Genomic DNA, 14245 nt, shown 5'->3' with positions numbered 1-14245 from the left:
TTATGATGACATATATAGATAAATGTGACATTTCCCAAATGTAGCTCTTGGTAGACATATCTGAGAAGTCAAGTCTATTCTGGGTTAAGTTTTCATCATAACTGAGTGGAAATTTTAATACAAAACATGTTTCTTTATTGAATTCTGCTCCAAAGAGATCTTCATAAATGCCACTGAGGCAAAGCCCTCATCTCTGGTATGTTAGAAGAAAGGTCCTCAATCAACTCTATGGTATGCATACACACATCTTAGACCAATGAAGGTCCGTTAAATAATGCTATGGATCACTTGCTAATGTGTGTCAGACATTGTTGACTCACTTCCAAGGATAATTTTTCTCGAATCACATGGCCCTATGTGTCAAATTCAGAGGCCATCTACATTTTGCATAATGCGTTCATCTACTCCCAGAGCTATCCCATATGAGATGGATGTCAAATGAGTTCATTACAGCTATTCAGAGCTCCTGAATAGGAACTTTAAGCCTCCTAAGTTGGTGTCCTGTAAGTGTGAATGGGCATGCGTTATCCACATGAGATCACACCCAGCTGTCAGACTCCTGCAGCCTTTTTCAGCTTTGGTACAGGGGATACTTGGAACAGACAATTCATTGTTGTGCAGTGTGTTGGAGGGTATAGCATCATCACTAGCCTCTGCCTACTAAATACCAAGTGTATCCTGTCTGAGGTAGTGACAAATGACTATGTCTGTAGACACTGTGTTGTTAAATACCCTCTGAGAGAAGCAAGTAAGGCATTCTTAGGCATGGCTTAGGGAGTAGGGTAGTGGGACAATGAAGGAAAAAATCAGGTAACAAGGGCTCATATTAAGGTTGTGAATCTAACGGCTATGCTCTACAAATATGACCAATAATAGCTCCAATTTAGTGGCCCCATCATATTTTTTTATGGTCCTCTGTATTTGTTTTTTGCTTAGCTCCTCTTCTCATGATCGGATCAAAACTCTTGATTTTCCTATTTGATTTGCTCATTGTGATGATACAGAACAGAACTTAATACATGTTGGTTAGCTAATGGTGAGCAGGGCTAGGGAGGGGTGCCATTACGTGTCTAGGTCTGCAATGCCACTGCTGGGTGTTACCTTCTGCAAGCATGCCTGCAGACTTGAACATGCCTATGGTGAGCGGTCCCACATGGATGCTTAGTTTACCTGTTTCAAGTTAGTTCATGTCCCTAACATACAGATGAGGGAAACAATATCCGAGAACCCTTTAGGAAGAAACAGTACTGAGATTTCTAGTTTCCCCAACTCCAATCAATGTGTGTTATCCACATCCCAGCACGACTGTCTCTTTATTAAATCAGCCATTGGATCGAATGGTCCAGGGCTAGGTGGGCTGCATTAGATCCTAAAATGAAGAGGTGAATGTGTCATGATGCTTGCTCCCTGGTATCCAAGGTGTCACAGCCTAAAATGCAGAAGTTATGCCATTTAAAAATGCAGGAATCAATTATGGAAGTAACAGGGCAATGTTCCTCTCCTGATGCTCTCTAATTGTGCCCATTAGAAAGCTCAGAGCATGCCACTCAGGAAAGCTGGCTTCATTTCTACCCCTTTTTGTGTTTTCTGAGAGGGGTAACAAAATGACCTTTGACAGAAGTTGTATTTCAACTTATAATATCTATATGAAATAAAACTGGGCGATTTTTCCAGAGGACAAACAGGAGGGTACATACAATATTCTAACTCTGTGCTGCCACAGCCCAGCCTCTCAGAAGGAAGTGGGCATGGTGGGCATGGTACTTTCTGGTTTAGGGAGAATTCTCCCAGAACCGGAACCTCCATAGCTCTTTGTCTGGAACCAGAACTTCACTGATGGCCAGGCATGGAAGGAGCTGTCATCTTGGCAGGAGTCAGGTCAGGGCTGTTAAGTGACAAGACAAGCTGAGTAGCCTGGCTCTGTGTGGCAGAAGTAGCCTTGCTTCCCCAAGACCACAGTTCCCCACTGCCCACCTCTTTCTCCCTCTTTCCTCCTGTTTGTTATTCTGCCCTTGGCTCTCCTTTGCTATTTTGATCTTCTTCAGTCTCCTCAGATTGTTTTTCCTGTCCCTGGTCCTTAAAATTTTTATGAAGGTAGGGTGTTTTTGTTGTTTTTATTTTTTCTTTATTTTAAAAATGTGTTGATATTCAGTGGTCTTCCTTATAGAGTTACAAGCTGGACTGGAGAAAAAAAAGTCAAGGAAAAAAAGTGAAATAAACCCAACTTTCTCCAACTTTCTAACACTTCTTTTTTTTTGAGAGAGAGAGAGAAGGGGAAGGATCAGGTCAGTTCTTATTTTCATCTGAATGGCTTTTCCATCCAAATAGTCAGCATAAGGAATGTAAAAAGATTTAGGGGAATATAGTCATGGCCATGAATAATTCAAGTGTGCATTAAGAATGCAGAACTTTTGGAGCAACCAGTACATTTTAAGGAGAATATTGGAAAAACACTGGGGACTGGAAACAAATGTTACCTCTTCTTACCATTTTTATAAAAAGAAGACACCAAAACAAAACCCACCACTGAACACAGCTTCCCAATTAGAAATTGCTAAGATCTGCCTTATAAAGCAGGAGTCTGGCTGAAATGCAATTATAAGTAGAATTTCTTGCCATCTTTATGTATCTTAATTGTGCACTTCATAAACAACCACATACAATTCACCAACTTCCCAGAATTCTGAAAATGATTTCCGTTGAGGTATTCTGTTTTTGGAAGAGACACATCTGTTTTAAGTGCTTGTTTTTAGTTGTATCTAATTTTCAGGAAAATATCATTGCTTCCATTTTGGAATTGGCCATTATGTCTCACTGGTCAAGTTCTGGCCTGGTGCACATGAAGTCCTAAATTCAATCCTCAATACTGAAAAAATGGAAGAAAATATGTTTATTTGCTCTCTCTCTCTCTCTCTCTCTCTTTCCCTCTCCCTCTCCCTGTCTCTGTCTCTCTCTCTGTCTCTCTGTCTCTCTCTCTCTCTCTCTCTCTCTCGTGTGTGTGTGTGTGTGTGTGTGTGTGTGTGTGTGTTTGCATTTCAGTACTAGTCATAAATATAGGAAGTGCATTCTTAAAATGGTGGCTACTAAAGTTGAGAAAATTCAATAATATTTCCAAGCTAGCATGGCTATGTGACATGGGAATAGCTGGCCTCATAATGCATTTGTCACCACACTGACATATTTGGTGGAATTAGAAATGTCGCTTAATGTTATCTGTTTATACCTAGCACCACCTATATGGGCATCGGTCCCACTGTGCTCCTGGCACATACTAGATACTTACCAAATGTTTATTCTTTTTTTTCCTTGAATCTGTCTGTAAGTACTAGTCTCCTTTGAATCAAAACGCCATCCATAATTAAATGCAGTAGACTTTTTTTTTTTAAATATGTGACAAACAATAAGGCCTTGTTTCTGTCTTCAAACCATGACTTCTGTACTTGGGACCTGCCATCTTTTGAATAAGAAAAAGAATATCATAAATACTTTCAGTGTTTGCCTGCAATGCTTTATTCAAGTAAGTTCTTTTTACAAGAATATAATACTAATGACTAATTTAAAGTCTCATCTAGTCCATTATCAAAGACTAAAAGTTTACCAGGCAGGAAACCTTATCTGCTCATTGGTACATTGGTTAAGTGACCCCATCCTTTAATATTCTAGAAAATAGGTGAGAAATTTGCAAGTCCTTGGAGCCCTGAACCTTCTGCATAATACATTGCTTTAGTTAACTGAAATTAATGTGGACAAAGTCAGAGAGTTCTTGCTTTTTCTTCTCTAGCGAAATTCTGAAAAAGCCATCCAACCCGAAGAGGGACAGCAATTTATCACTCCGGAGCACCCAAGTTCCAGAAAGAAGTCACACATCATTGGGTAAGCCAGCTCTCTCTTGTAAGGCTTCGAATAGATTTTTGGAACAGTCAGCAAAAGGGATACTCTTTAAAAGGTTTCAATTTCAGATTTTCAAATAAAAATGGAGTGCTTAGATTGCCCCTAAAGGACCCCAGGATTCCCCATGGTTGCCTGAATGTGGCAGTATGGTTGTGCAGAATTCTTTCTTCAGAACAAGTAGAAATTAAGTTCTGACTGAAACGCTCTATAGGAAGGAACACCTAGATATTGAGAATTGCATCAAGTCCCAGAGTTGAGTCAGGACTTCACCTGCAAAATAAATAGAACTGTAGTGGATGGAATTTCCATCAACAAAAATGATCGTCAAATACTTCACAGATTTGTCAAAACTTTCATTTTAACAGGAGAAGATCATGAAGCCCAGTGAGCTTAAGCACTAGATCATAAGAGCAATAGGTATTTGACAGATGATGTCCAGTCATCTTTGAGCTGTAGGCTTCTTTCTACCCCTTCATGCCAGGTTTCAAAGTCTTCAATTTGAGCGTGCTTCATATAAAGCCAGAACCCTTCAAATTTGTGTGAGCCTTGAAATTCATCAGTTGCTTTGTAAAACCACAAATTTCTAACTTTTTACATAAGTGATGCTGATGCCTTGAAGAAACACTAATTAGAACCCCAAACCCTCAACCGAGAGGACTGTTTTACATTCTATTGGCAAATATGAATTAGGTGTATGCTATCTCCTACTTGGTACATTAGGGACTGGGCACACACTAGGGAACAGAACAAAGTTCCTGGCGTGTTGGAATTTGGCTGCTCCTTTGGGGGCAAAGAAGGATCACATTAATAGAATATTTACATCTATGATAGGCAATACATTGGGCAATCGTCTCAGGAGTGAATAATGTTATGATGACTGATCTGTGGTGATCTGCTTGAGTAGGTTTAGGCACAGCAGAAGTAATATCAGTCTCACAGTCTAGTGAGCTCTGTTCTGCTCAGTATCTACAGATCATGCAGCTGCTCCTGGATAGTTATTTAATAAATAGATTGCCCGAGTCTAGAGAAATCACATGGTAACTTATTCAACCCTATAGGCACTAAAATAAAGGTCCTCCTGAAATATGCAACTGGTATCTTTAAATGCTGATACTTTCTGTTGTGAAGATAACGAATACTTATGCCCAATATTTATAAAAATGAACATGCTTGCTTTCTAGATATTCATGGTGTAGATATGAATCTACACTACGTAGTTAATACTCTATACTCAGAAAACTATACCACATTATAAGTCGATTTAGACAAAGCCACTTTGGGAACTTCTTAGTTAGAATATATTATAGTCTAAACGAATTGCTTCATCCTATCTATTTGATCGAAAGTATCATTCAGGAACCACTTTGGGGAGGAGGGATTTATGATACTAAGCAGATTTCAGCATCCCAGTTGGATCATTAAAAAGAAAGACCATTATCACCAGATGTGCACTGGTTGGTCCTTGGAACAGATGTTGGAGATGATGGATCTATGAAGCTGGTCATGGCACCTCAATCCTCTAAGCCCACACAGAAATGATTCTGTTTATTGGGCCATAACACTGGTGAGGAAGTTTAATGGCAGAAACTGGAATGAATGCAAATGCTATCAAAATGTTTGTGTGTGTTTGTGGAAATAGAAGAGCGGACTGAAACCATGACAATTTTATGAGGAAAGAAAAACTTAGAAAATCTGCCATTTTGCCACCATGAAATGTTCATGGGAGAGTCATATGTGAGCACATTCTTGCTGTGGGGCACATGAGGTTACAGAGCATAGCTATGCAATCTTATGTGACTGTGCCCAGTTGCAAGCATATGTGTATGTGTGTATTTAAATTTCTTCCTTCTATCACAGCCACAGTACCTCCAAGACCGAGCTATGATTTGGAAGGAACAGGCACAGAAAATTTCAATGGTAGCCAATTGCTTACACGCATCCTTGGTTTGGAAAAGGTAACTTCATTTATTTTTGCAATGGACAAACATATTTTATATTGGTGGAGGTATCTCCCAAGCAGGAAGAGGTTTACAGAATATCTCCAATTTAAGTACTATCTCAGGCAGGTTCTTTTCTTGGACACTTTCCAATCATAGCTTAATTTTAATTCATTGCAAATTCCTTAAGGCCTTGGGCATTTATTTACTGCCCTGGTAAGTCCCTTAATTGAACTTACAGTTTTGACTTACTAAGAAATCATGTAGTATTTGATGTGATCTTTCAATTTTATGAAGCAAGGAAATAAAAAATGAAGCTGTAAAACTGCATCTGATGCTTCATCCACACTAATACCTTTGGGCAAATTAGAGCTACAGAAATCCCCACTAAGTAGAAATATTTTTTTGTCCTTGAAATATTTTTTTTCCTTAGCATATGGTAGAGAGTTTACCTATGGAGTTTTCTGTTTCCCAGACATAAACTATTTTATGATTGCTCAGATTTAAAGATAATAAACACACTTTTATAAGAGGTATGAGCTGGCAGGCTATAAGCTCTCTTTTCTCTGGTCTCTGTCTCTGTCTCTGCCTCTGTCTCTCTCTCTCTCTGAGTATGTGTGTGTATAGAAGATGGATTTGAATGGCTTTAAAGAACAACAGTCTGCAGGTAACTACATTCTCTATTTCTTGATATCTTCCAGCCACCTTGGAACATATATTGATACTATTTTGGATTAAATATGGCTTACCTGCATCATCTTGCTTTTCTCTCCCCATCTCGTCTTCTCTCCCTGTTTCTCTCTCACACACTTTATCTAGGTAGCAGGCATTTCTCCCATTTGTATCATAAGACATGCCCCTGACATTTATCCCCATTCCAGTAATCCTAACCACTAATGCTCACTGTGAGTTTATTACTGACTCTTGGTTTAACATTGTATGTAACAGAGGCATCTCATTGAACTGAGTCATTTCCTATCAAACCAAATCATATAAATAAGCAGAAATAGCACAATAAATGATTTTATGGAAAGACACCATAATCAATAATTCTGCAGACCTTTCCTGTGCTGGTTGTGATAGAAGACTTTCTTACTATATTATATATAATCTAGACATTATAGTATGTGTATTCTAGACATTGAACATTGATATTCTGTCACATTCATGATTGCCAAGGCTCCCTTGGTGACTTGGAGTTCCTAAGCATTTCCAATTAGTTCCAGCCTAAGTCCTCCCCTTACTGGGTCACAAGGAAAATCTGTACTATTCCATTTATGTTTTCTTCTTGCTTCTTAGGAGTTTGTATTGGATCAGACAATTTCTGTAATGAATAGAATAGAAACACTGTTCTCAAAATTACTGCTTCACTCTATTGGAACTTCCAAGGTCTCTGTTTCATATGGGATAAGAGTTTAGAATTTTGTGAGACAACACAAAGCCGCATATTCCAGAGATGGAAGCCCCAAGTGAATTTTGTATATATGGACACATATTTTTCGAGTAGTTGGAACAAGGCAAGGATGTAAGAATTAGGATGACATATTGATGCCTGTGTCAGCAATCTCTCTAATTCCTTTCTTTTTCTTTGCTGCTTTCTGCAACCCTTGCAGGAATGAGTAGAGAAATCACTTCAGGGTGAGTTTATATGTAATGTTAGATCAGGGCTGTGGATGAATGACCAGAAAACCTAGCACTTCCAATGCTGCCCAGATAAGTGGATCCTGTCTTGTTCCATTATGCTTAGAAGTTAAGTTGCTGGGGAAGAGAGTATAAATTTCATGATGTAAACTTAAGGGGAGAATGGAGTTAGCCATTACCTCATAGGGTCATATGAGTTAGCTACTTGAAGGAAACCCTTGAGTATTACAGTTAAATGCAATTAACATTGCAAACACATAAACTATTATGGTGATCAATATCGTGGCTAGAGGAGTGTTTCTGTGGTTCTTCTGTACTATGGAAACCATTGGCCAGTTACAATGATTCCATTAGGAAAGTTATTTCCCATTATTGCTTGCTGTAATTAGCTTGACTTATCTATTTGAATAACATTTTCATATTTTTCCTTTTTTATCTTTCTGCACATGAAATTGAAAGGAAATGTAAGCCATCTGCCCACTTTCGGTCCTAAGAAAGACTATGACCAATTTTATAAGAAACAACACAGAGTGAACACACTTGAGCTTATGCCACACAAAACGCAGGAAAAATTAATATGTTTTTTCTTCACAAGGATTTTGCCAGAAAACATTGGGTGCATTTATGTTCTGTGGTCAAACATAAGCAGTAGATTCAGCTATATAAATGAAATATGAACCATTCGAATAAAACCAGGGCAAGAGTGTATACCTTCATGCGTACTCTTCCTCTGCAGCTCCACACAGGCACAATTGTGTGTTATTGTTTCAAAAGGCAGAACTTTAAGGATCGCTGTTGGGAAGACAGGCCAGTGACCTTAAAGATGAAAATCTTTTCCTATTTATGTTTTCTAATATCACCCCCCCCCCAATTCTCTCACATACTTTTAGCTGCTGAAGCAAAATTCAACTCCGGAAGACATACGAAGAGAGCTGTGTGAGAGCTACCCTGGGTACACTGCGGACTATGCCTTCTCTTGGGTCACCCTAGGAAAAAACGTTTTCAACAAATTTTGCCTTTCAAACATGACACTTTTAGAGTCTTCACTCCAGGAACTAAAATATCAAGTCTCTCAGGTGAGTGCAGATTATATATCTCTATCTATCTATTTCTATCTATCTATACATATGCACACACACATGTGTTTGTATATATTCAAAATCTTATGCATAATTCTCTGGGTCTCCAAACTACTCACTCTGAGTCACTAAGCAACTCTGCAGCCCACTTAGACTAGGAAATATTGATTGGAATATTTGTAGACCTTCAGCATAATTTCTTCACACATAAACATTTACACCCAGGATTTGATGTTAAGTACCGGATATTTATCATTAAGATATGCAGGACTGAAATGATTTGATGTTGAATTTGAAATATTTCATATGGCTAATGTACATACACACCTCAGATGAAATACGGCTTGGCTCTCTATTGAATAATGAGTGTGTTCCCTGAGACCTGGGAGTATGGTTACATAGGACAGAATGCAAGTTTAATAATTCAACTGTAAGACTCATATTCTTGTCGAAGTTAGAAAAATGGGTGATGTCTTTTTATTTTTCTCACGACATCAAACTTCATTTGGTGACTTTTGATGGAATCATTTATCCTTGCTCCTCAAATCTTACATATCAGAGCCAATTCTGTTCTGATAAAAGTGCCCATGACATATGTGTATACTAGTCTTAAGTTGTGGTGCTAAAATCAAAACACTGATAGGCTAAGTTTAATGAAATCTACAGGTAGCAAAAGTATGAAAAAATTCAGAATTATTCTCAAATTTTATAGACAGGAATAAATAAAGCATGCCTATTTAAACATTTCCCTCTTGGTTCTTTAAATTAAACTGAAAGTGACTTTTAATTTTTTTAAATTGTATCTTTTAGTAATGTGGTTTTCAAAAGGGCCAGGTTAAGGACACCATTGTAATAGCTCAAATATTATATGAAACTCTCCCATCCTTGAATTGTAAGAGGACTGGAGATGTATCTCAGGAGAAGAAGGTTTGTTCAAACTCCCAGTACTAAAAGAACCAAAAACAACAAACAAACAAACAAACAAACAAACAAACACTTCCTCACTTAAATTCTTCGATCATGTCTGCCAAAAATATACTGTTCAAAACCAATCGAATTAAGACAGATGGGAGGTTCATCCTGACTGGTATGGATGGGGTTATGAACAGAATTGCTTTTGTTGAGAACGTAATGAAGAAATATTTATGAAGACATTACCTGGATCATGTGATCCAAAAGCCATATTTTTTCTGTTTTTTTGATAAAGTACAATCATTGATAGTGTGGTGATCAGGTAAAGGGTTCATTATAACTAATGTCCATAGCTTTGCAACAGAATCTAGAAACACCTTATTCTATTATGTACAGCTCTGGTAGTAAGCACTTTGGTAAATATATTTCTACATGAATATATCTATAAAATATTTCTGACATTTTCCCACACACATTAGTTTTAATGAAAATCCACCAAAAATAGGCATCTTAGTTAGTAGAAGATATGGGAATAATACGGCTACAGCTACCAGGAAATTTTATAAGGAAAAAATAAACAACACTACTCGGGGTCCTGTGGACATAAAAGAGGCTGTACATATGAATTCATGGTGATTGTGGAAGCATGCGTAAGACCTGTACAAGCTCAAGTTAGACTACATCCCAGTATGAAGTGGAGAGGTGATCATGGTGTCTCAGTGCTAGTCAAGGAGGTATTGACAACTGAGAGATTCTGGGCAAGAGTCAGTTTTCTTTGAGAGTGTAGCTCCTGATAAGGTGACCACACTCCAGAGGGAAACTGCTCATCAGGGAATGTATGAACAAGTTGGACTTGATGGGCAAGAAAACAAAAAAAGAGGATGACACAAAGTTGGTTAGGTAGGGAAGTGGGTGTGTGGGGGGGGTAGTGGATGAGTACAAGCAAAACACATTGTATTACATTCCCGAAGAACCAATAAAATAAAAGAAGAAAAATACTCAGAAATTAACGTGTTCATTTTCTTTTTAATTAAGTTAGCTTTAATTTCTTAATATCTCACTTAGACCATTTTTATAACAATACGATTTTGTTAATCAAACTTAAAATATGCTAATATCTGGGACTCTAAAGGGGAAAAAATTATCCAATGATTTTGGGAGATGTTCACAGTTTTTCCAAGAAAGAGATGGCTTCAAACAGAGTGAAGATTTGAAAACAGCGTGAATGTGAAAAATCTGTTTTTTTTTTTTTAATCTTTCAGAAGACAGTAAACCATGCGATTACAAATGCTAACATATCTTTTTCCTCTGTGGTTTGGCTTTTGAAGATGTCAAGTGACCCCGACAATCAGAAGAGGGTGTTCCGGGGACTTGTCCAGGTGCTGTCCTTTTTCTCTCAAGTGCAGCAGCAAAGAGAAGTGTGGCAACTTCTGTCGAGCTTACCAGATGTGTTTCAGAACGACACCTCATTGAGCAGTCTATTTGGCGTTCTTCAAAAGGCAAACAGGTAAATAGATGGAACGTTAACTGGAATACAATTGCTCACAAAGAAGTCTTTAAAAACTCGTTTCTGTGAGAAGTACTGTCAGGAAGGTCATTCAAACATTGGAAAAGCACTCCTTGAGCATTCTGCTGGAGACTTTTAGCAATGGAGGTGAGTGTGTCGGCTGAGTGTAGAAGAAAGACACACTGTGTTTGCTCATTGAGGTCAGCAGGCATCCATGAAGAAGCAAGAGGAATGCTCACCTCAGAACTTCGTATCCTTTTGTATCCTGGAGTTTCTGAGAATGAGGCACAGAGCAGACCCAGCTTGGATCAGTAACACAGGATCATTGGGGACAATCTGAGCTCTGTGTACATGTCACTAAGCTAAGTAAGAATAAAATGTCTCAGTGGGGTTTGTACCGTTCAATATAAAATAGCCCCTTTCTCAGTCTAGTTACCTCAATGGGACTGACTTCCCTCATACGGCCTTTCTAAGCCAACAGATGATGCCTTAGTTGGCGTTTCTATTGCTGTGATGAAACATCATGACCCAAAAGCAAGTTGGAGAGGAAAGGGCTTATTCAGCTTACACTTCCACATCACAGTTCATCATTGGAGGAAGTCAAGACAGAAACACAAATGGCAGGTTCCCAGAGACACGAGCTAATAGAGAGGCCCTGGATGGGTGCTAATTCCTTGCTCCTCATGGCTTGCTCATCCTGATTTCTTATAGAACCTATGACTACCAGCCCAGGATTGGCACCAACCACAATTGGCAGGACCCTCCCTTGTCAATCACCTAAAAGAAATCCTTTACAGCAAGATATTATGGAGACATTTTCTCAATTGAGGTTCTCTCCTCTTATATGATTCTGTCTGTAAAGTTGACAGAAGACTAGCTAGCACAGGTGGAGATGACGTTGTTTGGCATATATGGCTACATGGATTTAAATTTTTCCTTAATCAGATACATGGTTTGTAAGTTTTTCCTCCCACTCTGTTCCTTGCCTTTACAAGAGAGTGGCATTTGACTTTGATCCAATTAAGCCACATTGTTTCTTTAATGAGCTGGTAAATTTCTGTTGATTTATATATTTGTTATTTTTATTATGGTATCATGATCAGTGAGGGTTCTGAATACTTGGCATGTGTCAGGGTGACAGAGGAACTGACAACAGCCTTAATTTAAAATTTTAAAACTTGTGCTTAATTTAGTTAGTAGAAAACTTTTAAATGAGTTTGGAGCATCTTGAATGTGTGGCTTTACTTCTTCAAAATTCTCTAAGTTTAATGGAATTTAAACACAGGGCAAAGCATCTCGATTGAGAGTGGTGATAGTCTGGAGCTGGAGAGATGGCTCAGAGGTTAAGAGTACATAATTTTCTTGCAGAAGGCCTGAGTTCGAGTCCCAGTACCCCATCAGGCAGTTCACAACGCCTATGACTCCAATTCCAGAGGGTCCAACACCTTCCACTGGTCTCCAGGCACACCTTCACTAATGTGCACATAATACCCTCTGTCACAAATAATTAAAAATAAATCTTCAAAGGGGAATACCAATGTGTTAAGTTTCAACAGCTTTATGTGGCTGATCAGTCTTTAATTAGAAAACATTGAATTCATCCCTACGCTAAATTATTCCTTTAAAAAATAATCCTTATCAGATCTGGGGAGATGGCTCAGTGGGGAAAAAAAGTTGCTACACAAGAGTAAAGACCTGAGTTCAAATCCCTCACATAAATATGTTGAGATGGCTATGTATACCTATAATTTCATCTCTAGGGGAGGAGATCAGTGTATTCCAGGAGTCAGCCTGGCTGAACTCAGTTCAGTAAGAAATATGAAAGTTCAGTAAATTTCACTGAAATATGGTATAATGATGGAGGAAGACATCCTAAAATCTTTTTCTGGTCCCCATTGCTATGTCCTTGGATGTGTGCAATTGCAAACTCATACATGGGTCCCCACAACTGGTCTCCCTCTCGTTTGTACACATCATACTATATACAGAATAATTCTATAAAAAAGCAATATCTTCTAGCAACAATATGCTTGGGTTTCATCCATTACCTGATTTTTAAAAACATATACTTTCACTTGAAAATGAAAAAAAAAACAATATAATGCAGAGATTTACGCTAACAGTGAATCCGCATTGACGTGCCTACTGTGCTGGTATAAAACACATGTGAAGTTTGAAGGTACAGTACAATAAAAGATTTTAAATGTTCTACTAATTTTTATGTAGAATACTGAATGCTGAATTATGAGATTGTATGTTTTCAGCTAAATTGAAGTCTGTATTAAAATTGTGTAGCAAGTTTTTTGTTTTTTCTAGCTTTTTGAAATATGATTATTAGAAAACTTTAAATATGTCTCAGATTATTTTTCATTGCAATTCCATTTTAAAGTAAAAATTGTATTTTTTGTAATAAATCCTAATCTTATAATTATAATAAATCTTAATAAATAAATAATTATTATTACTAAGTTGACAATGTCATTAAAAGCCACAATTTCCTCAAATTTTCATCATCAAATTATTGCCTCTTTGCCTTATTTCACTCTTTGTTGCACAAAACAAAGTGACAAGTAGCCGCCCAGAAAGTTTCACTTTCTTCTTTTGCTTGTCTTTTTCGATTGTAATCTTTTCAATTTAATCATCTTCAGTATCAGATTATGCTGTTAAGGTTACAACAGTAATTAGCAAAAATGAGCAATATCCAAAGGGTCTATGAAAGACTCTACATGATTCCCAGCTTTTATGAGGAGAAGGTTACACTGGGATATGAGTCATGAACCTCTTGAAAAATCTTTATGAAGAAAGTGACTTGCTTTTTATTTCCCTTTTATATGATAAGTAAAAAAAAAAAATCTATGAAGTATATCTTGATCCATGGCTCAACGTACTTCAGAGAGGATGAGAGCCCGCATCACTAGTGCTTGAACTTGCTAAAAATAAATTCAGCAGGAGTGGTTGGGTTGGGGAGCAGGGCTGGGGGAGGGCATAGAGGACTTTCGCAATAGCATTTGAAATGTAAATGAAGAAAATATCTAATAAAAATAAATTCAGCTTGCTGACGGTTTATTAATAATATTAGTAAAAATGATGCTGGCTGTCATCATTAGATTGACAAGTGTTCAGCCCTTCATTTTGAAACAATAGATTGAGATGTTAGGGTAACTAGCCAGATTGGCTGTAAATTAGCTGAAATCAATACAATATGGAGCCCATTCAGCTGGTGTCCATGGTTACCAGAGTTCAGAAACAACTCAAAGAACCAGGAGATTCTCAGTAGG

The 14245-nt window shown here is 37.8% G+C and overlaps 1 protein-coding gene across 1 annotated transcript in view; it reads left to right on the top strand.

The window, feature by feature from the left end:
* Abca12 (ATP binding cassette subfamily A member 12) overlaps window positions 1–14245 on the top strand; it is a 171151-nt gene that overhangs the window by 56474 nt on the left and 100432 nt on the right. The window contains exons 4-7 of the mRNA XM_085838191.1: window positions 3782–3873; window positions 5749–5846; window positions 8360–8545; window positions 10789–10967. Coding sequence (XP_085694317.1) covers window positions 3782–3873; window positions 5749–5846; window positions 8360–8545; window positions 10789–10967 — 555 coding nt within the window. The remainder of the gene's footprint in view (window positions 1–3781; window positions 3874–5748; window positions 5847–8359; window positions 8546–10788; window positions 10968–14245) is intronic.

The sequence above is a fragment of the Mus caroli genome, unplaced genomic scaffold (genome assembly GCF_978045245.1).
Source record: "Mus caroli unplaced genomic scaffold, Mus_caroli_1 scaffold_1, whole genome shotgun sequence".
NCBI lineage: Eukaryota > Metazoa > Chordata > Mammalia > Rodentia > Muridae > Mus > Mus caroli.
Note: the sequence above shows the minus strand (reverse complement) of the source record. Positions and strands in the feature narration are given on the sequence as shown.